The 25,818-nt window shown below is 40.9% G+C and overlaps 2 protein-coding genes across 4 annotated transcripts; both read right to left on the minus strand.

Moving 5' to 3' along the window:
* Positions 1–288: 288 nt before the first annotated feature.
* LOC131458861 (prenylcysteine oxidase-like) lies at positions 289–9,591 on the minus strand. The gene is made up of 7 exons (XM_058628166.1): positions 9,223–9,591; positions 8,308–8,514; positions 6,840–7,014; positions 5,581–5,792; positions 5,082–5,222; positions 4,009–4,420; positions 289–3,694 (listed from the first exon to the last, which is right to left on the minus strand). Exons 1-7 carry the CDS (start codon positions 9,329–9,331, stop codon positions 3,445–3,447), a joined length of 1,506 nt encoding a protein of 501 aa, XP_058484149.1. The 5' UTR covers positions 9,332–9,591; the 3' UTR covers positions 289–3,444.
* A 688-nt stretch (positions 9,592–10,279) lies between these two features.
* On the minus strand, positions 10,280–25,547 carry tcerg1b (transcription elongation regulator 1b (CA150)). 3 transcript variants are annotated; one of them, XM_058627043.1, is made up of 21 exons: positions 25,454–25,547; positions 23,370–23,619; positions 22,135–22,287; positions 20,601–20,880; positions 20,204–20,446; positions 18,625–18,684; positions 17,476–17,676; positions 17,022–17,128; positions 16,433–16,521; positions 16,162–16,322; positions 15,842–15,923; positions 15,549–15,684; positions 15,290–15,379; positions 15,045–15,163; positions 14,477–14,627; positions 13,901–14,065; positions 13,271–13,453; positions 12,819–12,998; positions 12,587–12,670; positions 12,314–12,414; positions 10,280–11,042 (listed from the first exon to the last, which is right to left on the minus strand). In XM_058627043.1, the coding sequence occupies exons 1-21, from the start codon at positions 25,498–25,500 to the stop codon at positions 10,841–10,843; spliced, it is 3,084 nt and encodes a 1,027-aa protein (XP_058483026.1). In that variant the 5' UTR covers positions 25,501–25,547; the 3' UTR covers positions 10,280–10,840. The 3 variants fall into 3 exon arrangements, with proteins under 3 accessions (XP_058483026.1, XP_058483027.1, XP_058483028.1); XM_058627044.1 differs by lacking the exon at positions 18,625–18,684; XM_058627045.1 differs by lacking the exons at positions 23,370–23,619; positions 25,454–25,547 and adding an exon at positions 21,564–21,619 and having other exon boundaries at positions 22,135–22,258.
* Between the last annotated feature and the right edge of the window lie 271 nt (positions 25,548–25,818).

Consider the following 25,818-nt stretch of genomic DNA (forward strand, 5'->3'; position numbering starts at 1 on the left):
CCCACCTCTTACCTGGCACAATCTTCATAAAATGTTTACAAAAATATTGCTATGGTGACAACATCACCAACAAACAATTAGTTTGTGTCAGAACTAGTTTTAACATATTTCCATTAGCGTAAATTTGTAATAGTTTGCTGCAAAGATGAATTATTCTTATGCAGCTTTTGAGACTATCCACAGTATAATGCATGTTTTAACATGGTCTCTGTTATTGCAGCGCATAACAAACTACACAAATTCTAAAACATACAAGATAAAACACACAAAGACAAATAAAACAAAAAATTCAATTCATAACCTTTATTTAAGACTGGAAACAATTGAGAGAGACCCTCAAATTGAATGATGCCTCGAATGAACATCAAGCAACATCAAGGCAAAACTGATTTTGTAGAGTAAAATGTCAGTTTTGTTTGACTCATATACATATATATATTACCAACATGGCATATACATTTCATAATTCTGTCCCACATGTGTTAAACAAAATCCCTAGTTTGATTTCCATCTCTTTAAATGTCTCTCCATAGAGTAATTCACCAGGGTGATGGGAGCAGTTCTGGGCAGCTCCCTCCCCTAATTTCACTGGAAACCGAAACAATGGCTGCAGTCAAAATAACCATGCGCAACAGAGACCAATTAGGAAGAAATTTGCCATTTTTAAAATATAGCCTTGGTCTGAGTCAAAGCTTTTACAGAGGGAAAGGCTACCTAGAAGTAGCACTTTCTGTTTCAGAATGACTCCAGAGAAATACGTGGATCCATCTATCTAGATCAGCTGATCCGTTTTACTCATATTAGCAAATATTTATATATTTGACTGAATTAAATAACAGAAACTGCTGCTGATGAGTGAAAACCCTGAAATCAAAAGTCAAGACACCATTTTGGCTCCACCAACGTCATGTCTCACGCCATCGTGGGGATGTGAAACAGTTTCATAAAGTTAAAGGGTTGCAGCATTTTCTTATCGCATGCCACAATCACATCCATCAACAAGGCTTTTTAAGAGTCACAAGGATTTCAGAGGGAACAGTCCTGGAATCCAAGTCCAAATCCTCTGTTATAAATTAAGAAGAAAATAAAACAAGACATTCAATTCATAATAAACAACAGTCCGCAGTTTCTTGTGGTATCACAATCTTATTTTGTAATCACTCTTCATTTGTGGAAGTTGAATGTTTTTTTTTACAAGATTACAGCACTTTATCTGAAGAAGCAGGATCTGAACCAGGCATTAGGGCTTGAAGAAAAAAAAAGGGGGGGGGGGGGTGTCATGAAGCTCCACAGATCTGTCCTCTGCTTTTATTTTATCAAGTGTGAAAGCTTGTTGGCTCCATTCCCCCAAAAAAATGTTTCCACTGGATTATGCAACAAAAGCAGCAGGAAGGAGAGATAATGAAACAGTCTGATGAAAGGGGCAATAGAGCACAGCACCAGTGGGTGCAACCAAGAGTCACTGAATAGTAATTTTTATTAATTTACAAAAATCCTACTGAAATTACATTAATCAGTTATCTTTTGTGCCAAAAGCAAGTCCATTAACGGGCCTTAATGAGAAGACGGTACAAGCAGTGCTGCAGTTGTTTTTGCTGGTTAATGTGCCTCGAGTTAAATCAGTGACTGCACTGATCTGTCTCAGTCTTCACCGCTGAGCTGCTACACATTCAAAAGTGTCTGACTCACGCTCCGATTCTGAACCTTGAAACCCACGAGCGTCAAGCCATTCTCTTGTCTTGAACACAGGAATTTTTATTTACACGGGGAATCAGCAACCCAGGAAAACCATTTCCCCCTCAGCCCATTCACTTTCTACTGAGATACAGATCAGCTGGTGTTTACGTGGTTGCTCGGTTGCCTAATTTCTTGGCAAAGACATGCTGCCTGTGGCTGGATTCCTGGATGAAACCACCACTTTTGTATTAGCAATCAATCCCCAACCCACACAGGAGTGTGTCTGGTGTATTGTGTTTGCTGTGTCACTGATACAGAGAACACAAATTAAACACAAAATCAAAACAGGCTTTTGAACAGTGGCACAATACCAGTCACCTTTAATGTTTTCATTTTTGATCCAGGTTTAAAACTAACTTAAACTTTGCCTCTCAGTCTTGGGCTAAAACAAAGACTGGTATATATTAGTGTTCCTGGCTACTTTTTGAACTGAACGTGACTGGCTGTTTTATCAAAGGATCTCCTCCTCTGTTGGGAGGACATTCCATTCAACGTTTCACAGATAACTGCAATCTTAGATAGTTAAAAGGTCCAGTGTGTAAGCACTAATGAACTCTAACGCGAGACTGAAGCTTGTAATAAGATAACTCCTCCCTTTCCCAAGACCATCAGGGAACTATGGTGGCCTTTGCCAGAAAGGATGTCATTCTTCCTTGTTTATGTAGTAATCTTCCACTGCAAAATAGAAAATGCACATTCTGGCTGGATTTGTCTCCTTGGGCTGCTGCAGAAACATGGCATCACAAGACAGCAGCCTCCATCCTACAGTGCAATTAAAAAGCTAATTTTTAGGCTACAAATACCAGACCTTTTTTATTCTAAAGCAATTAGAAATCTATATGAACCTACTTCTAATAGTACATTCAATTTCTGACAATAATCTCTCCTAAAACAATGTACCTTTAAGTGCCCTTATACAAAGAGTATCTGGTTCAAGAAATCAACAGGATTTAAAATTAGCTTTGAGATAAAATATCTTCACCAATATTTGTGGTTTTTCTATACAAACATAGGCTCAAATAAGCAATGGGAGAACAACAAGCTCAGCAGCGGCATGTTGTACCATCAACTTAATAAGTTATAATTCACATCACATAATCCATATCATCCTTAATAGTAATAAAGACAAACTGACGTGCTTGGTTTCTATGAATCAGATTTCAGAAAGCTGCTAGCATAAATCTTACACACAGATTTGCCTATAATAAGCTTGGCTTTAGTTTCCCTTCGAGAAGAAAGCTGCTCAACGTGTTGCCTCCTCCCCCTTCTTTGGTGTTTCATAGCAGTTGGCATCTGTAATGTTGCATTACTGTCTCCCTCTTCCTTCCTTTCCACACCTAAGCCATGTCGAATCATATCTGTTTCGTGTTCAGTGTCGCCAACTTGTCTAAGTTCAGTCTGATCTCATCACCAATTTACTCACACAGTGCGTGTGTGTGTGTGTGACCTCATGTCACAAAGGCTCAGACATCTTGACACAAAGACCTGCAGCATTGAAACAAGACCAGCCACAATCTGGACCCAGTCTGACATGGGTTCTGGGGTCAGTCTCACTTTCAGAGGACTGGGTGGACCACTGAAGTCCTCTCCTTTGAGAAGCTATCATACTGTAGCAACAATTACCCAGAAACCATCTTTCTCCCGCCCTCCATGGACACTTTGATCTGTATCCTTGCTGAAGCCTGTCTTGGGTTTCATGTGATGAGGTCATAATTCAGTTTTAATTCTGTGCATCAGATCTTTCTGGTCCACCATGTCCATCTGTCTGTTCCAGCGGTGGTAAGCGAGCAGGGCGATGTTTTTAGCAGCCACTGAGCTCATCTCCATGGCAGTGCCGGCCCACTCGATTTCATTGAGGTAGTAGAGATTAGGGTGGAGCTCCAGAGGCGACAGATCCTGGCTGCTGCCATAACGAGGGCAGGACTTCCACTCCGTCATCTGCACCGAGTAGTACGACCTGAAGTGGCAAGTAAAAGTAAACCATGTTCAATAACTGCGATTTTGCTGTTTGTCCTTGACTATGGCTTTGTGCAGTGAAGCAAGAGGCTTCCAGGTCCCTATCCAAGTTAAATTAGAAGCAATTCTGTTCTCAATGATGAAAGGATGGAAGAAGGAAAAGACACATATCCAAAAACATGTACATGAGTGTTGAGATTCTTAGTTTTAGGTCAAATGGAAACTTAAATGACACATATTGTGCCCAATTATGTAGAAATGAAATAACAGCCCAAGTTCAATGTCAGGATTATTGGATGAAATGAAGAGGCTGACCTGAAGAGAGTTTTGAGATGAGGCTTGTCCAGAGGCTGTGGTGAAAATATTCTGTAAACTCCAGCCTCTTGGGGCTGCTTTCGCCTGAAGCCTGCCGAGATGTTGACTGGACAAACACTAGCCACACTGTTGAAGAACAGATCAGGTGCCTCTGTTGTCAAGATGCTTGCGAAGGGGAACAGACGGGGATCCGGGTAGCTGAAGAAAGATGTGTTGAGGTAACCGTGGACAATGGTTGCTACAGTGGTGTGATAGTGGCTGGGGAACCGGTCAAAGGGAGGCGAGAAGCCTTGGAACTGGATCTCAGACGACACATTGCTCTGGAGAGGCATCGCCAACACGACTATGTCGTACAGCTCTGATCCTGTTCCTGCTGCTGTGGTGAAGCTCAGCTGGTACTGGAGCGCCTCCCCTAAAGAACAAATACACACAATCAGTCAGTGTGTAATACATGCATGTTAAAAGTCCAATTTTAGTAAGTAAGACAATCATTTTGTTTTCTTAATGTCATACAAAAACATTAGTCAGACTAAAATCGAGCTTGTCTTAGACGGACTAACACATGTGGATGATGCGATTCATAGTCTGATTACTCCTTCATGTACACACTTAGTCGGACTGGAGTCGGTCTTGGTGTTCTGCACGTACCAAAATTAGGAGACTGCGTATAAACTGCAGTACTGGCGGTGGTGTCTTTCCTTGGACAACACAGCAACCACAATAGCCATGCTCCATCTCATTTGCCAATAAATGGATTTTCTCCTCCGTATGCATACTCGGACTTAGTCGGACTACGGCCTTAGCTCGAACAAACTGGGCATGTAAACATACTGAGTGTTAACGCTACACAACATGTTTCATGCAGTGTCAGCATGTGCTGGCAGATATAATGTAGAAGAACTCCACACCTGTTAAGACACGGGCATGCAGGTATGCATTTTTATGCCAGGGCAGAGTTTGTCAAAGACTGTTGTTAATATTGTTATTGCATCAAAACCCTCTGTATAAAACATTATTCAAATGAGCAAGTGGCATGGTGTGTAAATACACTCAGACAGCATTGGGCAAAGTACCTATCTGGACGGGGGAGATGGTGTTGACTTCTGCCTGCAGGAGGTTAGCGTTGGCCATTTTCAGCAGGCCAGAACACACCAGTTTGTTTCCTCCTTCCACCGCCCACTGGTTGTTCTGGGTGCCAGCTAAAGATACAGCGCCTGAAACACACAGACACACTCCCTCACTCACTCACTCACAACAGACGGTGCCAAGTTCTCCAAACCAATTACAAGCTGCCCACATGCTTTCCTGTCTCTCACGCTCCCACAGGCCACCCCCTCCTCTCACCTTGCTTTCCTCTCTTCTATTCTTGACTGCCAGCTCCTCCCTTCCTTGTCTCCTGTTCCCTACACTGTTTTTCCCTGTCTCCTGACCTACATCAGCAGGGACGTAGATGTTCAGCTCATAAGTGGCCTTTACTTCAAAACTGCAGCCCCCACTCTTCTGACTCTCCTACAGCCACTTTTCTCACTCAGCACACGTTCCCTTCACTGCTCATTCCATCACTCATCTGACCTATGAAGGCAGGAATGCTGATGTTCTGCCCGTAGTTGACCCTCATGGTGGGCGCGATGACCTCATCGATGAAGCGCTGCGACACACCCAGCTCCAGCAGCGAATCAGAGAGAGGCCTGCGGGTCATGTTGATGAATCCAGCCCCTCCAAGAGAGTCCAGCAGCTGCTCCACCGAACTGAAGGCGTAGCCATGGGCCTGGTACTTGTATATCCTTATTACACATGTACACAAAGACAACACTTACTGTAAGTGAAAATAACTATATGGAGTTTTTTTTTCTCTTAAATTTGAAGCCAAATGTCACAATATTCTCAGTTATTATTGTGTTGCACGTAACAAAGAAACTCTAAGTGCCTTTTTTTGCACATTTTTGTGAAGTGAAATTTCTAGCATTTCTCATCCAAATAACTTTAAGTCGGCACTGCACACACACTGGTGCCCTTGGTAGGACACCAGCCAAGTTTGAAGTCTGTCAAGCAACCTGTCGGACAGTTATCCAATTAGCAGACAGATGTTTCTTGCATTTATAGATACTGTAGATACAAGAAACAGACGGGGAGGGATACATATGCTCACTGTTGTTGACTGAGAGAAAGACATAGAATAATTTCCTGAGGGAGGAAATAGAGGTTGATAAGTGGTAATGCAGGAGGGGGTTGGTTCGTGTTTCAGGCAGAAATTGAGTCAAGGTAACATGCAAAGATTCAACATCTTGGCCATAGTTGACAGATATGTATGAGGTTGTGCTTCACTTGATATCTGGACCAAGTCCACTTGACCAAAGGCATAATATTGTGATTGTTTTATACAGTGTTGTTAAAATGTTGGAAGGTGTAGAGCACTGAATTTTCATCACAGTGGCCCGAAGCGATTTCCGGCAGATGGTTGTCGATATGTAAAAGAGACATCCTGCTCCGTCACACATACTGAGAAGAGGTTCTGAAATGATTACAGCTGCACATGCCAAAGCCGTAGGAAACAATTAGTGGCTCTGCACAGGCTTTGCCCATTGACTGCACAACACTAGACGGCAGTGTTGTGCAGTCATTCTATACCTGTTTTAACAGTCTATGAGTCACTTTGTGAAAACAAAAGGGATTAAAACTAAATAACACAACTGAAACCACGGAGAAAACTTGATGTCATACCACATATTATTTTTAAGAGGTGTGGGAATATGTAAATGACATGCCTGACATCTACTAAAAAAGTACATGCAAACTAAACCCCAAACAGGATGCTCAAATTTTTCGCTTACCTCATGAATTTCTCCATAATCTCCTCCACCCACATCTGCAGGCGTATGAAGCTGATGCCGTAGCGCCACCACAGGCGGAAAAGGTCCAGTAGGTACCAGTCTGTTTCCTCTAGAATCACCTCATCGCCATTAAACACCGCCATCTTGCCCGCCACACTGCGACAATACTTCAGACCTTGAGGTGCCGACAAACGAACAACACACATTAAACACAGAGAAACAGGGGCGATGTAACATTTCATAAACCATGATTCTACATTGAGACTAAATTCTCTGAAACCTCTCTTTCATTTAAATCATGCTTAAATTCCCTGTAATGATTCTCCTCCTCACAACTGTGGAGGTAAGAATTATTGAGTAAAGACTGAAAACAACTGAGACACCTTTGTCTTACATCTGTGTCTCACCAAAACACACAGAAAACTTCTGTGACATAATAACATTCCTAAAGATGATGAAATGAAGTAGAGAAGAAGCACAGGAAGAGGAGCAGACTCCTGCTGTGAGGCTGCATGTACCACTGACAAACGAAAGAGGGAGACAGAGAGCAGGACTGAAGTTAAACCAGCTCTGTGTTGTACAAACATTGATAAACAGCAAGTTTTACAGTAAGGCGAGTATGTGGCAGTGTATTAGGAGGAGATGACAGAACTCCTTCAGTGGACACAGACTTGCATACACACTTGAGGTGAGATCAAAGCAGGTAAACATCACTTCTCTACATGTTTGTTGAACAGGAAATTTGAAACTGGTACAATTACATTACTGTTCCCGAGTACAAATCAAGACGAAAAGCGACTTTCACAGACTTTGGTCCCCTATAAAGGGTATAGGTCCGTCTGTGTGTGGCAGCTCCTCCAGCGGACGCTCCCCCAGCATCTCACAGCAGACAATATTCTGAATTTTACATGATTTGAAACCATACGTGACTTAATCATTCATTCAAATTTTGCAAGGTGGTTAGTAACACATTTTTCTGTGTCAGAGGAGATATTTTTGTATCACTTTACAAGGACTTTAAATGCACCAAGACAAGGCGCCAGAAGCTTGGAAGTAGAACCAATATGGTATGTCTTTCAGTTAAGAAGATGCAGATGTGGTGCTGTTTAGTTAATTCAAACCATCGTTCTGTCTTCTTGACTGATGTTCGATGTTCCTGTCCAGCGTGTACACTGGAGGCACAAACAAAATCTGATCAAGCTTAATACTTATTTCCATTGTTGTTATGCATCGATGTACCTCTATTCCACCAGTTTTCCACAACTTGTAACTATGAACAGATGTTTCCTGGTGTCACTGGGAGTCCATTTTTGTCAGGCCAGCTTGTTTTATTTTGCTTCTCATGATTTAAAATCCATCCTTCCTCAAAAAGTAGTAGTAGCAGTCACATACATTCTATTACAAAGTTACTGTTTCTTTGGCCTTTTCTTCTGTTTCTGTGTGTGTGTGTGTGTGTGTGTAAACCCACCAAGCTGTTTGACAAAGTCCTGCATGTGGAGGTTGAGGGAGTGAATGATGGAACCTCCAGACTCGTATTCATTGTTATTGACAGAGATGGTGGCAAGACGCCCCCCGACTTCACCCTTTTCATACACGTCCAACTGTACTTCTGGACCAAAGTGCTGGCGCAGGAAGTGGGCCGTGGTGCTGCCTCCTATCCCTGCCCCAACCACAGCTAGAGCAAAGGGTTCAAAGAGGAAGAATGGAAAGAGTTATTTGAAGGTAAATACTAAATGGTGTGTATTTATACAGCAGTTTTCTTGTCTTTATGACCACTCAAAGCAAAGCTGATTTACACTACAGTTCTGTCATTTGTCCATTCACATGCATCATATTTGGGCAAACTGGGGGCCCAATCAGCACCTTGCATAGGGTCCCCACAAAGCTAGAAACAGCCCTGATATTTGGTACAATTCTATAGTTTTATATTAAGGTGGAGGCAATTTAGTCCAATGCAGTTTCTGCATTTAACTGCACTATATCTATATTTCTCTTCATTGTCATGTTTATGTAATATTATGACTGTACAAAGTAAAATAAAGATATGTGTATAATTACACAATTAGAAAGAGTATTAGGGCAACATGTAAAAGAATTGAAAGAAAAAAAAGAACAGTATGAATTCTGAGAAAGTCCACTTTTAAAGAATTTAGACTTTTATCCCCTCCCAGAATTATGACTTTTTCTCAGAATTCATGCTGTTTTTTTTGTTTTTTTTAATTTATGTGGCCCTGGTACTCTTCCGTACACAATCAATATTCTAAAGGGGTGAACACATGTATCCTTCAGCCGAGTTAGCATGTGAGGCTCTGAATGAAGGCTAACGTTAGCAGCAGGCTATGATGCCAACAACACACTTGCTCTCCTTTTCCTTCATCTTTACCTATTCTGGACGGCGGGGCTCCGTCGACATGAGCGTGTTCCTCCGGCTCTCCGACAACCACGCAGGCTGACAGCAGGACGGCGAACAGCGGGAGCAGAGAAACGAACATAGCGGCTTCAGAGCAGAGGTGACCGGGGAGAGGACGACCAGTGACCGAACTACCACATGATTACCATTACTATAATCTCTTTTCTTCACAGACAACAGTACGACAACAGTAAACACATATCAGTTAACTATCACTGCACATATATGTGTTTTTTCGTTTTAAATGTTCGCAAATACTGCACAAAAATGGCCTGTGATTCGTGATAACAAGGCGTTGAACAGCATCACTGTCCGGCAACATCCTGTTAATTTGTCTCGTCCAATCACAGCCGTCTAAGCTGCTTACGTCAGATAATAAAGGATTTACGTGCTTCACGTGCACGTCCGCTTTTTACGCAGCGCTGCATGACTGAGATGAGCCATTCTGACTTTTATAGGCTAAATTTGACTTTGAATTGATCAACATCAGAATTATACCTGGTGAAATTTACATTTATATACGTCTGTGATTTTTATTGGGAAGTATGGAAGTTAAGATTACCTCTAATTCAAACTAATTTGAAGATAGTGTCCATAACTTGATACAATATATTCATAAAGTTAAATTATGATTAAATTGGGCCAGTTTAAGGTATCATGACATTGTTTGACAAGTTAAAATGTATTTTAAGGTGTCGGAAAAACGACATCTCCCAGTTTAACCTATTTACATAATTTCTATCCGATAAACTGTTTAAAGTCAGTTAAATATTAAACATAAACATGTGTGAAGCTGAGTTTTTTTTACAGGTCTGCTTAAAAATTGTTTACTGTACATACTGTATTTTTTGACACAGGATCCTTAAGCATCTGGATCAATTAATACTAATCTGTCCAGGGTGTACCCCACCTTTAGCCCTGTCAGCTGGGATTGGCACCAGCAACCCTCATGTGGAAGATAAAGTGGTAGAAGATGAATGTATGTCTCCATTGCAAATTAATAAGTTTTAGAAAAGAAGTCCACAGGATGTTTATTGAAAAACAGTGGAAGTTGCCTTTATTTCAATCACCAGAGAAAACTGCTGCAACATTGGAGTAAACCACTGGGCAGAAACTAACATTCACACTGAGCCAATGACTGAAACAATGACTGGCACAGTGGAGCTGTAAGGCTTGAAGATGCCTCAGACACATGCGCACGCACACACGCACTCACAGGCACACACTCAACTTCATTTACATCAGCTATCTTACACCTCTGTCGCTGCTTAGGCAGCAGCCTCATCACTGTCCCCTCTCCCTCTGATGTGGTCAGTCAGAGGTGAGGGACTAAGGATCACCTTGAGATCGGGTGACCTTGGTTTCCTGCCGTTGTCTCAAACGCAGGGTTATCTCAGAGCTAATGGGCGACATAACAAAGAGACCTTAACCGTTCATCTCTATGGTACATCTCTAAGCAACAGAACCCCCAGTAATAACGCTGTGAGGCCAGCTGTGGGCCTGGAGGGTTCAGGGTGTTGGGGAGGTCATGCTCTGGCCAAAGGGTGGACAAGAAGGGTTAGGACACTGGCCGAGAAGCTGAAGTGACTGGTCACTTGGTGGAGCGTCGTGTGGGCTCGGAGGCGGTGGGGGGAGGTGGCGGGCCACGACGGTCTAGGTCTTCAATGTAGAACATGATGAGCTTCCTGCGCTCCTCTGGGACACACTCCAGAACAAGGTAACGCTTGTCATTCTGAAGGATTTTCTCCACGTCTTTCAAATGCTGCTCTGACTCCTGGATGAGCTTTCTCGACCTGGAGAGAGAGGTGAATGTGAGAGGGGCCAGACGGGAACATTAATTCATATTCAGCGATTACATTTCTTTCCTTCTATTAAGACAAAGACACAATGGCGATGTTATAATTTTTTTTCCTGTGATTTTCCTTTTATAATACAATGTAAAAATTCTCTTTCTTTTGCAACAAGGACTTATGCAATGTTGTATTAGGTACTACTTTCATGTTTCTAAATTCAATTTTACCATTAAACCCTGTGTCTGAGCAGTTTTCAAAATAATGAAAAAACAAAAAGTCTAATGAATATGTAAATGGCAGTGCATTCTAAAAGGTTCAATGAGTAACAGGAAGGTTTACTGGCAGACTCAATTTACTACAATTAAGTGTTTGTGTAAAAGAATATAGCTTTGAAATAAAACATGTTTGGTTTTCGCAGCCTTCGGGGAAAAAAAAACTTTTGTATGTACTGTAGGCAAGGGACTTATTTAACTAGCTTTCCATCTTGTGTCACCATATTTTTTACAGCCCATCGAGCAGATAAACCAGCCAGAGCACACATTTTGCATTTTGAAGCTGAATATTACTGTGCAAACAAAGAAAAAAAAAGTACTAGTCTCACCACTAAATGTCACACATCTTTTCACAGTGGACCTTTCATTAGAGGGTAATATTAATATATCTAATATTTATGTGCTGCAAACATATCAGGGTGTGCATATTGAATATGTTTTTGTATATATGCAGTAAAATACACTGCCTGGCATTGTTTCCATAAGCTACTGCAATGTCACAAGATTTATTTCCGTCCAGTAGTGCATTCATTTTTCACCAAGATCTTGTATTGATGATGGGAGAGTCGGGCCACTGAGCAAAGCCTTCTCCAGCACATCCCAAAGATTCTCAATGGGGTTAAGGTCTGGACTCTGTGGTGGCCAATCCATGTGTGAAAATTATGTCTCATGCTCCCATAACCACTCTATCACAATTTGAGCCTGATGAATCCTGGCATTGTCATCTTGGAATATGCCCATGTCATCAGGAAAGAGAAAAATGCATTGATGGAATAATCTGGTCATTCATTATATTCAGGTAGTCAGCTGAACTCATTCTTTTGGCACATAATGTTGCTGAACCTAGACCTGACCAACTGTAGTAACCCCTTACCTATATGCTTAGTTAAATCCAGGTGGCGACTTTTTTTTTTTTGGCCAGGCAGTGTACATGATATTATAAATGCTACTTTTGACACTTGTTTTGATTATGTATATCTTGTGTGCGTGTGTACAGACCTGTAAGTGATGAACTTTGTCTCCTTTAGCAGAGTTCTGAAGTCAGCTTTGGCTATGATGTACTTGTCCTTGATGTAGTCTTCAAACTCGCGTTGTCTCTTCTACACACAGACACACCAGAACATTACACAACTAAATTCACAGAAAAAGCATATGAAATAACTTTACAATACAGTACATATGCACATATTTGTGTTTTATTCACATAAACTAGCTAAAGTGAACTCGAAGTAAAATAAATACAGGGATTCTGCAGTAATACCAAAGACTTACTCTGTCACTAGAAGAAAACTTGATACAGCGAGGATCCTCTTTGATGACCTTCTTCACCCCCTTCCATGTAGTAGTCAGTGTGATCTACAACATAAACAAAGATCTGTCAATACAATAATTAAATACATATATGATTAATCTAAATCATGTTTTATAACTAATGTGTTACTGCAGAGGTTACTGTGTCCAGATGTGTTAGCGTAGAAATGACAGATAATATTACAGATCTGACCATGCTAGTCTCGTCCAGCAGCAGCCTGAATTGTTCTTTCTTCTTTTTGGCCAGAGCTTCGACGTGTTCATTAAACAGCTTCTCCTTCTCTTCTCTCTCTAGCAGCGATGCCGACTCCCAGCGATGGTCCTTCCTCAGGTTACGACGTGTGTCCGACCACGTGGCATCTGAAGAACGTACCTGAGGAATAAATAAATAAACAAAAATGGTTCATTGCTGTAATTAATTCCAAATATTTAACACATTACAGAAAAAAAACAACACACTGTTTTATATTGATATTTTATATATTAAATGTCTAAATAAATGTTAAGAAAGTCAAATTGCAGTTGTAAAACATGACGTATCTGAGCAGAGATCAATTTTACTAATAATATCTTGTACAAGAAAATAGGACAGAACTAAATGAAAAGACAAGAATGCACCGAAAATAAAAATCTGTGACGTCTCACCATATCGGACATGAGAGCTTTGAAATGTTGGATGGCCTCTTCCCTCTTGTGCTGCTCCCTTTCCCGGTCGATCTCTTTGGTCTGTTCTGATCGAGCCTTCTGCACCTCTCGTTCCCTCTCTCGGAGACTGGCCTCGATACGAGCCTGTCGCTCCAACTCTCGCTCTTTGTCGATGTCCACGTTCTGTGCAGGTGACACACACTCTGTTCTTTACCTGATGTGCTGGATGGATGGTATAGTAATCTAACAGTAATAATATCATTTATTTATTTAGTGTATTAATTCTAGTGGGGCTGCAACTATCAATTATTTTCATATTTATTTGTCTATAAATTATTTTCTTAAAATGTTGTTCTCAGAAAATGTTGAAATGTGTTGCTTGGTTTGTCCCAAACATTGAAATTATATATTTCAATGTCTTGTTTTGTCCATAAGCTAGTTATTCAGTTTGAATGATTTCTTTGTTATGTGGAGCAGAGAAACCAGATTAACAATTATCAAAACAGTTGACAATGACTTTAATCTATTAATGTTGTCAGTGAGACGTGTGCTTTTCCTCCTAAATCATATCAAAATGCCTGTGCTGATAAAGTCCTGTTCTTTCCATCATTCAAACAGACATGCTCCTACCTTGGCTTGTTTTTCCATGTACTGTTTGAAAAGTTCTTCTCTGTGCGCAGAGCTGTCCACAGACTTGTATCGAGGGTCAGTCTCCAGCCTCTCTTTAATTTTGCTCCATCGCTGGCCTCCCTCTATGTGTTGCTCATTGAGCAGATCAAAGAAGTCTTGCCTCACCTGAAACAAAACATACACACATAGAAAGGGATATTCCAAAATGTCATTAAGTCAGTAGCAACTGTTCAAAAACACATGGATCTGGACGAATGACAGTGTACACAGTCGAAACTAGGGATGTTACCGATTAACACAATGTTTATTCAACTTCTATTGTTTGTGATTCTTAACATGAATGTCACACAGCTAATGTGTTGATAATATTTTTCACTGTTTAATAAAGTCACTATTGTTTATTAAACAGTGGTTAAGGGAAAAAAAAACTAAATTTGCAACCTTAATCAAAGCCAATTTTAAATGTGTGAAAAATCATGTCCTCTGCAGGGAGACAGGAACCAAGCAGAGTCTCAGTAACATGTCAGCAGTACAAAAGACAAGATACTGTACACATTGTGTGAGAGTGAGTCATACCTTCTCTCCTCTGGACTTGGAGTCCTCTTTCTCTCTCTTCTTCATAGCTGTGATGTATTCCACAAAGATGGCCTCCCTGTCCTTCATCTTCTCTATGGTCTTAAATCGTGGGTCTCGTCCATGCTTCACTGCAAATTCACTGAACGTTGTTCTATAAACAAACAAACAAAAACACACCCTTTTTTAGTATAACAAGAAATACAAAACGTATGAATTACTTACGTCAAAGACATACATGCTTACATACTAAAAAGTGTATCTGTGGAAGTTGTCTCCAGATCCACATTTTGACATGATGAACACTCTCAGGAAACATTTTTATTGTATATTGATTTTGTTGTATATTAAGTTAAGTCCCCAAATGGTTAAAGAGACTATTAACTAACTCTACTAAAGTTAAACTTTGAGCTAAAATCAATCTTCCATCTTCTCTTATTAGAAGGTAGGTACTGACTAAATATTTGCACACAAGATTAAATATCAGCAGTTGCATACCACAGATATAAATATTAGCTAATAATGGAATGATGACAGACTCTGGTGAAGGAAAACAGGCCGGTCCCTTAACCTTGGTGTGAGCTTTGAATCCTCCATCATCCTCCTGAACTCGTCTTTGGCCTGCATCAACTTGTTCTTCTTTTCTTTCCTCTCCTCCTCGGCTCGCGTCTTCACATACTGATCAAACACCTGCAGAGGACATTGATCAGGATTTTTGTACGGGTCTTTTAATGATTATGTCAGTGCTATGAGACAGTGAAAATGTGCAACGGTGAAACGGGAGATAGAAACATGAGACAGAAAGAAAAACTGAACCTGTTTTCGCTCTTTTGGGTTGAGCAGAAGGTAACGTGGGTCAAACACAATCTTATGAAGCTCTTTGTCCCAAGTAGAGAAAGCAGACACCTACACGTACAGAGACAACAAGTGCATTAGACAGGCAGACAGTCAGGTGTCACCATGAACAAAAAAACTTGAAATTAAACTGTATAGGTCTACAAAAAACAGACAACAAACATCTGCCCATTACGTTATAACAAAATCATTTAGAAACATCAGCAAGACATTTGTTTACCCCTCTTTCCAGTAACATGTCTTTGAACTGAGTCATCCTGGCCTCCAGGGGCACTACAGCTCGTTCTCTGGCAGCTCTGAGTTCAGCCTCCATTGCTGCTTCCTTGTCTGAGTCTGCCTCCTTCACTTCCTCCTTCCTGCGAAGATGAAGATGGTCAGTAACAAGAGGTAAATAAAAATCAAATGTGATAGAGAAAGACGCCGTATGGAGAAGAGGCCAAAAAGAAAAGAAGGGCGTGAACAAAGACAACTTAACAAAATGTTTGACAGTTTTAAAACAAGTGAGATACTTACTTTCTCTTTTTAGCTTTGGTTGGCTCCTCGTCCTGATTTTCTTCTGTAGCCATAGCTAATTCCGGCTCTTCTTTATTGATTCCTGTGAACATACAAGTGTTAAGAACGGTGTTAAGAAGTGATAGCACCACATAATGACCTGTTTACATTCAAATCACAGACTGGACTTACGATTACATGAACCATGAAATACCTTGCTCATAGTAACAAACCATTAGTGCACCTATGGTTCTCTCACCACTGGTTTTGTGCCTATATCAGATAAAGTGCTAAAAAATAAACACAACCAACACAAGTGCTGTGTGTGTCTTTGTCCACACCTGTCTTCTTGCTGTCCTCCAGGCCTCTCTTGTGTGGCGGCTCCTGGATGTGCTTGTCGACGTCGGCTCGACCAACCAATTCCTCGGGTCGGTCCCACATGGACAGCCGTGTTGTGGGGTTGTAAAAAAATACACGATCATCCCCGGTCCACACCACACACCTGCCAAGAATTGATCGACACACAAAAGACATCAAGAAGTGCTAGAGAATGAAGGAGAAAATAAGAAGAATTAAAGGGAACAGTGGAGTTCATGTGGGCTGTGTGTGTACCATGGTGTGCCAGGAATAGGATTGGTGGCTATAGGCCGGGCTTTCTGAGCTGCTTTTTCCTCCTCTGTCATCTCCTCTTCTTTAGGCTCCTGGATGAAGATAAAAACATTTAAGTATTAAACTGCACTACAACTTATCACCTGTACTGTTTTATTTATCTATTCTTTAGGTTTTATTCCGTTCTTCAACTGCGTAAAAAGTAAGTACATGTTCAAATGTGTTTGCCTGCCTCTGTAAAGCAAGGCCCTTGCCTTAAGTTTAAGAAGTTTATTGTAATGCTATAAAACCAAACACATTTTCCTTTTAAAGTTATTATAAAGACATATAGACATACATGACTGAACCTTTAACACATGTTGTAAGACAGGCTTCTTTGTAAGTTATTCTTCATACTTGTAATGTGTCATACCTTTAAAACTGAGAAACTAAACATTTATTTAAAGAAAATATATAGATATTTCTTTTTGATCTCCCTCTGAGAATCAGTCCAAATCTAAAAATATGTGATTTTTGTCTGTTTAGATTTGACAGCAAGGAGAACAAAAAAGTATGAATAAACAGAATGCTTGTATTTCAACCTTTCACATACCTCCTTCTCATTTCTTGAGTTTTCATTTTTGTTTTCTTCAGCCTCCAGCTCCATTGCCTCGGCTTCTTCTTGGGCCAAACGCTCTTTTGCTTTTTGTGCTTCTTTTTCTACGATGACAGTGAGGAGAAAAAGTTCACACCTACCCTTGTTTTTAATAGCCTCACAATTGTACCAGTCGTAAAAATGTCATGGCTGTCTACTCATAGACTGAATATACAATAGTCACATTCCGGTTTGAAAAGTGAAGCCCAGGAGGCAGCCACTAGGGGTCAACTCCACTGGTTGCAAAACAAACTCTGTTTGAATGGAAGCCTTTGGGAAAATGAATTATGTCATAATTTAGAGGAAAAAAACAGATTTGAGTGGACACTAGTGTGATGATCAGGTAATACCTGTTCGCAGACTTCCAGGTGCTTGCGAGTATGTGAGAGCGTGCACAGTGCCTACTGCCTACCTTTCTCCACTAGGGCATGTGGTTTCTCCCAGGTGGACTCCAGTGTTCGGTTGTTGTAGTAGTATGTTTTCCCATCAGCCGTTTTGTACTCTGACCACTCAGGAAGGTGCAATGATCCGGCCATGGAGGCAGGAGCTGCTGATAGAGCCAGCTGGGGATGCATCATGGAAACTAAAGGCGGGCCCATACCAGGAATCATACCTGAAATTAGTCAGAGAAAAGACACAGACCATGATTAACTGATGACCATATAGAAAATTAGAAAATGCAAAAACATGAATAAGGGAAACACAAACTCCACAGGCAGTCTAAGACTGATTCACTGCAATTAAAAATAAAAAAAGAGCTATAATCTGTTGTCACCTAAAAAGTAGATTATTAGGCAAGTGAACCAGAAATCTGTATTAATAATTTGGCAGAAAGTCCAAACATAGTTTACTGACCATAAAGAGACCACTGCATACATAAACATATAAGGCACTGACCACACACACACAACCATGCTACAAAGAGAACAACCACATGACCACAATAAGTAACTAAAGCACGATCAGACAGCAGCTAGCATTTATAATGGGACTGCCCTCACAAACATGGTGTGTGACTCACACATAAAACAAGGACTGAGCCTAACAATCAGTGAATTGGTCCAATTATCTAACAATTTGGTGGCTGATTTCTCAAGTGTGCTCTGATTTACCAGTCACAGTAAACAAAGCAAAACAACTGCCTACTGGGCCCCGAAGACGACACGCAAACAAAGAGTATTTACTAGTCAGTGAAAAGATTTAAACTCTAATGTTTGAATCTGAGATGACTTTTATTACTGGCTTGCTTTAAACAATGCTGCAATAAACAATGCTCCAAAACAAGGCCTGAGCACACTGTCCAGTACAACATCTAAAAAAATATGTTGGTGGTGATGAAAGGTTTTATGTGACTCAACTCAACCTGAAGTCATCTCTACATACTGTAATATCAGGTTCATTTGTAGAAATGGGAGCAATTTTACTACTGTACACTGAAGGGATCATGTTGACAGCATTCACCACCGTGCCACTGCTGGAGGTTCCCATATATTTCATGTGGACATCATGCACTACCATGCCATCTACTGTAGATCTGAGAGGCGAGCGGTTGGGTGTTTACCGTTGGCGCTGGGGCCTGCCTTTACACACGGCGCACCTACTATCTGCATCATTGCTACACCTGAAAGAACAATGGACAAGCAAGCATCTGGTTGAAGACAGCAGGACACGAGACATCAGCTACTATGGTGTGTAACACTTTGTTTGTGGCCCTCAAACAAATAGAAGGCCAGAATTTTGGATTGTGCACTGTTAAAACAACTTCTCAGTCTCTGGTTAGGTTTATGTGTTTGCAGAGCACACCGTCTTTACAGGTTAAAAGTAATATTGATTGATAGGCCAATATATCTACATTTTAATACAAATAAAGAAAGAAAAAACATAAAAGTCTGAATACTAAACATCTCAAACTCAATCGGGAAGCTCCCAATCTGATATGTATCATCTGAATAAACCCAAGCCCTAATTTAGACCTAGACCTATCTGACCATATTTTTGATTTGATTATGCCAAGCAATACTTCAAGAGACAAACAGAGCAAAAAAACAGACCTAAATGAGCCTTTTGTTAGAATGAAGGATAGAGAGAAACAGAGGAGAGGAAAAAACGAACAGATCAGAAACAGACACAAAAATAAGTGGCGCATTTAAGTGAACCTACATTTAATTTACGCCACTGCATGTTACGTGACCCACTGCTGACTAATGCAAACAGGTTACAGTGGAAACCTATAACATTTACATGTATAATCTGTGAAAGAGTCAGTCCCTACAGCCACAAAATAATTCTCCCCTCCTGTGGCGTTCTGGATTATGTACCTTCATTTACTGTTGTCACTATAAATATGTTCATGATGCTGAATCAGAGTTTCCACAGAGACAGTAAACTAAATTGCAATTGTCACAAAACAATACACAGCTAAGACGCATCATCAGAGTAATTCAATAATCAAAACCAAAAATATTGTATTTTCTATGAGCAGTAACCCGAATACAAATTACAGTCAAATCTGAGATAATTACAGCCAATAAAATTTGTCAGACTTTTTAAACAAGGGCTGCTTAATAAACATAATGACATTAATAGGTTGAGCCAAAACTATTGATCTGACTGATATGTTTGACGGGAAATGCAAACACCAAAAAAGAAGACACATAACTTGACTAGAGGAGCAGAGTTAGAAATATTGGGTGGTGAATATACAAATTATTTTAGAAGATCCAACATCAATTCATAGAATACCATTTTCTGTTCCCTGAACTGAAATTAGCAAGACTTGACTTTCGCATGACCACAATAGTCTCCCGTGACAGCGAGCTGGAGCTCACTGGAGCTAACAGCTCGGTCACATGAGACTCAGCTAACATGTTTGGAAACGTGTTAATTACTTTGCAATCACTATTGAAGAATCAGAAATACTTAGACACACTGCTTATCAGACGCTTTGGTGTCATGATTGTTCGCTCAGGGGGACAGTTTTGTTTGTCCTTAATTGACACCTCAAAACAACATAACATCACTGTTTTCTTCTGATAAGCAAAGAGGACAGGTTGACAACTTAGTAATTACTTTAAAATGTCTGTTGCGTTTGTGCCAGCCTGATATTGTGACCTGAACGTTTCTGAGTTTGCGGTTCCTACCTGGTAGAGGAATGTGCATGCCAGGCAGGGGCACCCTGAAAGGTGGCACCATGACAGGAGGGAAGGCAGGTATGGCTGTGGTGGGCTGGGCCACACTGTGAGGCAGGCCCGCGGGCAGCAGAGACATAGTCTGCACCGCTGTAACAGGCGATGGCATCGTGGAAACAGTCACCACAGTGACTGGAGAAACTGCAACAGTTGAGGACACTGTGGCAACAGGGGGATGGTCTGCTACAACAGAGGCTGTTGGGAACACAAAAAGAAGGTGTTTAATTTCTGCTTGTGTGTAAATAATAATGATAAATAAATAATCCACTTTATTTATAATGCACTTTACATTATCAGAATCTCACAGTGCTAATGGCTGGGTGTATGCTGGATTAAACACTGTACTCACCTGCAATGCTCACAGAAGGCGAGAGGGAGGTGATGGAGTCTGGACTTGAGGTAATTGTGCGGGAGGGGGTTGTGGACAGGGCTTGAGACGAGGAGGCAGCTGTGCTGGCTGTAGTGTTGACAGTGCTCGAGCTTGCAGCTGCAGTCACCCCCCCACTTACCCCAGAACCCGCAGTTCCAGCTCCGACCAGAAGAGGGTTGAGCTCAGACTGTTGGATGATTTTCACACCATCTGGTTTGCTCCACGATGACTCTCTGGTCCTGGCATTGTAGTAATATGCCTGTGGAAAGATAACAGGGAAAATGAACACCTGTAAATTGGTGGAAAACAGTGCGAAAAGAAAAGTTAAAGGTCCAGTGTGTAACATTGAGGAAAGAATTTCCTCAGACAGAAATTGAATAAACTACCCAAAAAAGTGTTGGCAATAGTGTATAATCACTTACAAATAAAAATAGTTATCTATATCATCAGAATAAGCCTTTAAGGTACTTAAGTCAAGGGCCTTGCTTTACAGAGGCCACCATTTTGTGCCACCATGTTTTTACCAGGGTTGCCAGACATTTGCAACAAAATGTCACAACAATACGGTGGAAACCAGACACCATTTTTAAAGTCCAACTGCATTACTATCATTGCCAAATGGATTGTAACATTGATTAAGACGGGACAAAAAGCATAAATGTTCCCGTGCAGATCAATGGCAGATGAGGGTGCACTTGATTTCTAATGAGAAAATTGCAGTGTTTCAAGAATTGCTTGAATGAGATAAACGTTCTGATAAAAAAAACTTGTTAAAACCGTATGGAAAATGTAAAAAATACAAGGAATTAGAGAAAATGGAGAACACGGAAAACTGTTAAAAATCCGCAGAAAACCGCGGAACTGGCAACCTCAGTTTCTACAGCAGCCCAAATGGACAAACCAGCCAGAGCGTGCATTTCACATTTTCAAGCAGGAGCTTACCACGCAAACAAAGAAGAACGACATCCTTTCTGGTATGTGAAGGCCACCGTAGTTCCCTGTTCTCGCATTGGAAAGGAAGGGGTGAGTGGAGGAGTCCTCCGTTTGTTGCACTCTGCAGTCTCACCATTAGATGTCACTAATTTGTAAACACTGGACCTTTAATTATAAATCTAGACATTCAATTGATAGTGGTTTTAAACCTGTGCAATGAGACCTCAGGTTTACCATCATAGACAGGTAGGAAAACAGACAATTTACCACAGGATTCACTGTGTGTATGAGTGTGGAATGGGACACAGCTGTGCAATTTTAAGTTGATTCCTTTTGGCAAAGTTTATCAATTCAAGTCCCCAGTTTACAAGCTTTATCCTGACAAAATGTCAACTCAAAATGTTTCCCTTGGACTCGAAATCATCGCACAGCCTTTTGCAACAGTAATGCTGTTTAAACCAACACCTCTGGCCATTACTATATTAACGTACCAAAAACAATATTTATTCCTCCAACCTCTTTGTGACAGTTGAAACATACAGAAACACTGCTTTGTGTTTTCATATCACTTTCAGCTTACCTTTCCCTCAGACGTCTTGTTCTCTACCCAGATTTCCTCAGCAGGGTTGAGTGCAGGGTTTCCAGAGCTAGGAACAGGAGGCATCCCCGGAGGGAACAGCATCCCTGGAGGAGGTGGGAGGTTACCAATGGGTGGGGGAAGGAAAGGAGGTCTCTGAAAGACGAGAAAGACATAAACCCAGCATTAGGTCTAAAACATGTAAGAAAAAAAGCAAGGATTCTAAATTCACCACAGCGTCCTCTATCACAAAGAAAAGCCTGTGAATATTTCACCCCATGAATTCAAATTAGGATGTTTGCGCATCAATATTTTATCACTGAAAATAATACTGCAACTAAGAACCAATTAAGAAGAGCAGTTTATGAAAAGCCATATCCCTCCTCTGCTAGAGATAATACTGCTGGTATACATACAATGACTACAAAACATAATATGGACCATACCTCTGCTGAAAGATTCACCCTTTTCTTTGGACATAATTCACACATGTAAATATAGTCTTGAGGTATTTAACCGACTCTTGACTCTGACAAACAGAAAGAGGAAAAAAATCTTAATAAGTATAGTTGGAAAAAGGCAGCCAACAGTCACTGTTTTTGACATTATGACATTGCAATACATGTGGGGGACTTCTGAAATAAAGGACAGAATTAAACTCTTGTGTGTAACTTAAACAAATATCTGCTACATCAAAACCATTGTTAAATGAATTCACACAACACTGATTAAGTGTTTCACACTCCTCTCTCTGTGATGTTTTGTTTTTGTGTCACCTGGTGAAATCCTTTTGCTGCACAGAGTGACACACTTTTTACGCCATGACTGAGAGGTAAGGCGGAAGAAAGTATTTCTGCCATGCATTTTGTTAGAAACAAAAAAACAAACATTATTGTCAGCTTTTTTTTGGCTGAAACAGCAGTAAACACTGGCTAAACAATATTTGTTGTAACTTTCAAAATGTAATGTTGCCATAGTGATATTTAGATCTAGATACAAGTTATAGCTACGCACTGCAAAGTCTTGCCTTAGAATGAAAGTCATACCACCCAGAAATTGAGCTTAAAACAGAATTTTGACACAACAGTAATATTCTAATACAGCTAGCTGCAAGTTGAATTGACTTACATAGAAATAAAACTTGCATTCTTTACTAAAATATACTAATAAAAAAATGAGCTCTGTGTAACATTTTCTTTTTTTTTGGCATTTTTCTTACGGGAGAAAATCTTGCTTACCTGTAAGTGAGGAGGTCCAATGGGTGGGGGCATGGCTCCCGGAGGAGGGATAGGTGGCATGTTGGGGTCAAAGGGAGGACGTGCAAATGGGGGTCGTGGCGGAGGTCCCCTCATCATCCCAAAAGGAGGCGGCGGTGGCCTAAGAAGTGGTGGTGGACCTCGTAACACCGGGGTCTGGGCAGATGCAGGTGAAGGGCTGGGTGCAGGGCCAGGGGCAGGACTGCGGAACCGCACTGCCTGCTGCACCATTCTAGTAGAAAAAAGTAAGCTTTAGTTAGAATCACTGGCGAAAAAGGGTGCACATATCCCGAAAATGCAGTGGGAAACTAACGATGTTGCTCTGAGGTGTTCCTTGTCTACCTTTGATCTGACCATCATTCATTCATATACTTGGAAATTAGAATCAAACTATCAAGGCTATGATGCCAATCATAAAAGCCACACACACACACTCATGACATATTTAAGTATTCATGTCAGGGCCTCCATTCAACCATGTTCAGCTGAGAAACAGCAATTACTTTGTCTCGGTGGGTGCAGCAATACTACCGTTGATAATGCTTACTCAGCATTCCCAAGTAATAAATAAATTACTTCCGACTTGACTAGTGTTAAAAAGCATATTGATATTACGGCTTTTCTTTCAGCTGCCATTCTCAAGTGGGTCTTGAAAAAATACACATTAATAATTACTCTTTAGCAAATAGTGCATGAAGACTGTCATAGTTTAAAAAAGGTAAAAATGAAATGTGTATGTTATAATATATTTCAGGTGATGCAATAAAACCATTTATAATATCATTATGATTATCCAGGCAATGCTTGTTATGCAGCAGCAAAATCTGGGAGAGTTTAGAAAAAAATTACAAAAACTTTCAAAATCACAGTCTACACGAAAGCATTTAGAATTCATGGTTCTGCTGATCCATGTCCAATACTGAACTACTAAATGTACGTTTAGCAGGGTTGGAAACACCTTTGAGTATCAGCCTCCGTGGAAAACGGTTCTGTGTGTATTACATCACCTGTTGTACTACATAATTTAACCATGTGAGTAAATTCAAGTCTGGGTCTATATTTAGGCTCAGTGTCACCACACATAATGAGTTTGCTAATAGATCAGATGCTTCACCACTGATATTGTTGTCTTTTAAAGGGGACTGAGTTTTCTGTGCAATTGTTTTGTAAATGTTGAGTGTCTCTAAAAACCTTTAACACACACACACACACACACACACTCGATGAGATTACATTTTAATTACCCCACCACACCAAGTTAACTCATTTGTTATTGCAGATAAAGTGGGGACGAGCTACCGTTGCCCCACTTGTCTTTCAACTGAAAGGTTGTAGGTTTGATTCCAGGCTCTGCTAGTCTACATGCCGATGTGTCCTTGGGCAAGACACTTAACCCCAAGTTGCTGTACCAGCAGTGTGTGAATGGGTATGAAAGATGTGTGACAGAATGACTGTATGGGTGCACAGCATTACTGCACATATATATGAATACACACAGGAGATGTAATATAGCCGATGTTTAAATGCTGAATTAATCATAAGTGTGTCCTATTGGTTCAATGGACGACTATATATTTGGTACAAAAACAAAAAGACAAACGTTTAATAAGACATTCGGTCACTAACTTGACAAACAGAAATCCAAAACACTGAGCAGTCACGAAGTTGTGCGCCCCTGCTTACTAATGAATATAGCATAGCGTAGCTAGCGGGCTATTATGCACCAACAACACAGCGCACATTGTTAATGTAGGGGCTGTGTCTGAAAAGGGCGCCTGTGATTCAAGCAGTCCGTCCGATATAAGAGGAGAATGTGTGGCAGCAGTGTTTGGTGTGGCTGCCGGTGTCTACCGCGTGCCACGAGCTCAGAGCAGAGCCAAGCCGCTGGGAAACACAGGCTAGTTAGCTACAAGCTACTTAGCTAGCTTGGTCACACTCCCACGTAAAACCACTCTTTACCAAAACTCTTCCACCAAAAGCGACTTTGTACTATATCGCAGTGTTGTGTTTTCTTGTGCCGCGAAGTAGATTCATTTGATTTCACATTTCATTGGCTTTAATCTGACCTGTTGTCGCTGAATCCAATAGTCTCGCTCTCCGCCTGGTCCGCCATTACAGGAAAGTGTAACCACTGTCTTCCTGGAAACGCCCCTTGGTGATTTCTGCGTTTCCTATTGGCTCAAAGTGAATGTCAATCACAGAGTCCAAGCTACGTGAGCTCTGATTCGATGGCGATATTTGCGATTAGGTCCAGTTTTTCATTGCGTCTTTGTTCAAGTGGTGTGTGTCTGTTCTTGTATTTGTTGCCTCTTTAGGACATGTTCTGGTGTGACTGACCAGTAGTCCTCATGGAGACCAAAACCTGGTTCTGGGGTGGCACCACCTCATTTTTGAGCAACAGGTTAAGTGCTTAGGCCCAGATTTGCAGCCT

Source organism: Solea solea, chromosome 4 (assembly GCF_958295425.1).
Source record: "Solea solea chromosome 4, fSolSol10.1, whole genome shotgun sequence".
In the NCBI taxonomy this organism is placed as follows: Eukaryota; Metazoa; Chordata; class Actinopteri; order Pleuronectiformes; family Soleidae; genus Solea; species Solea solea.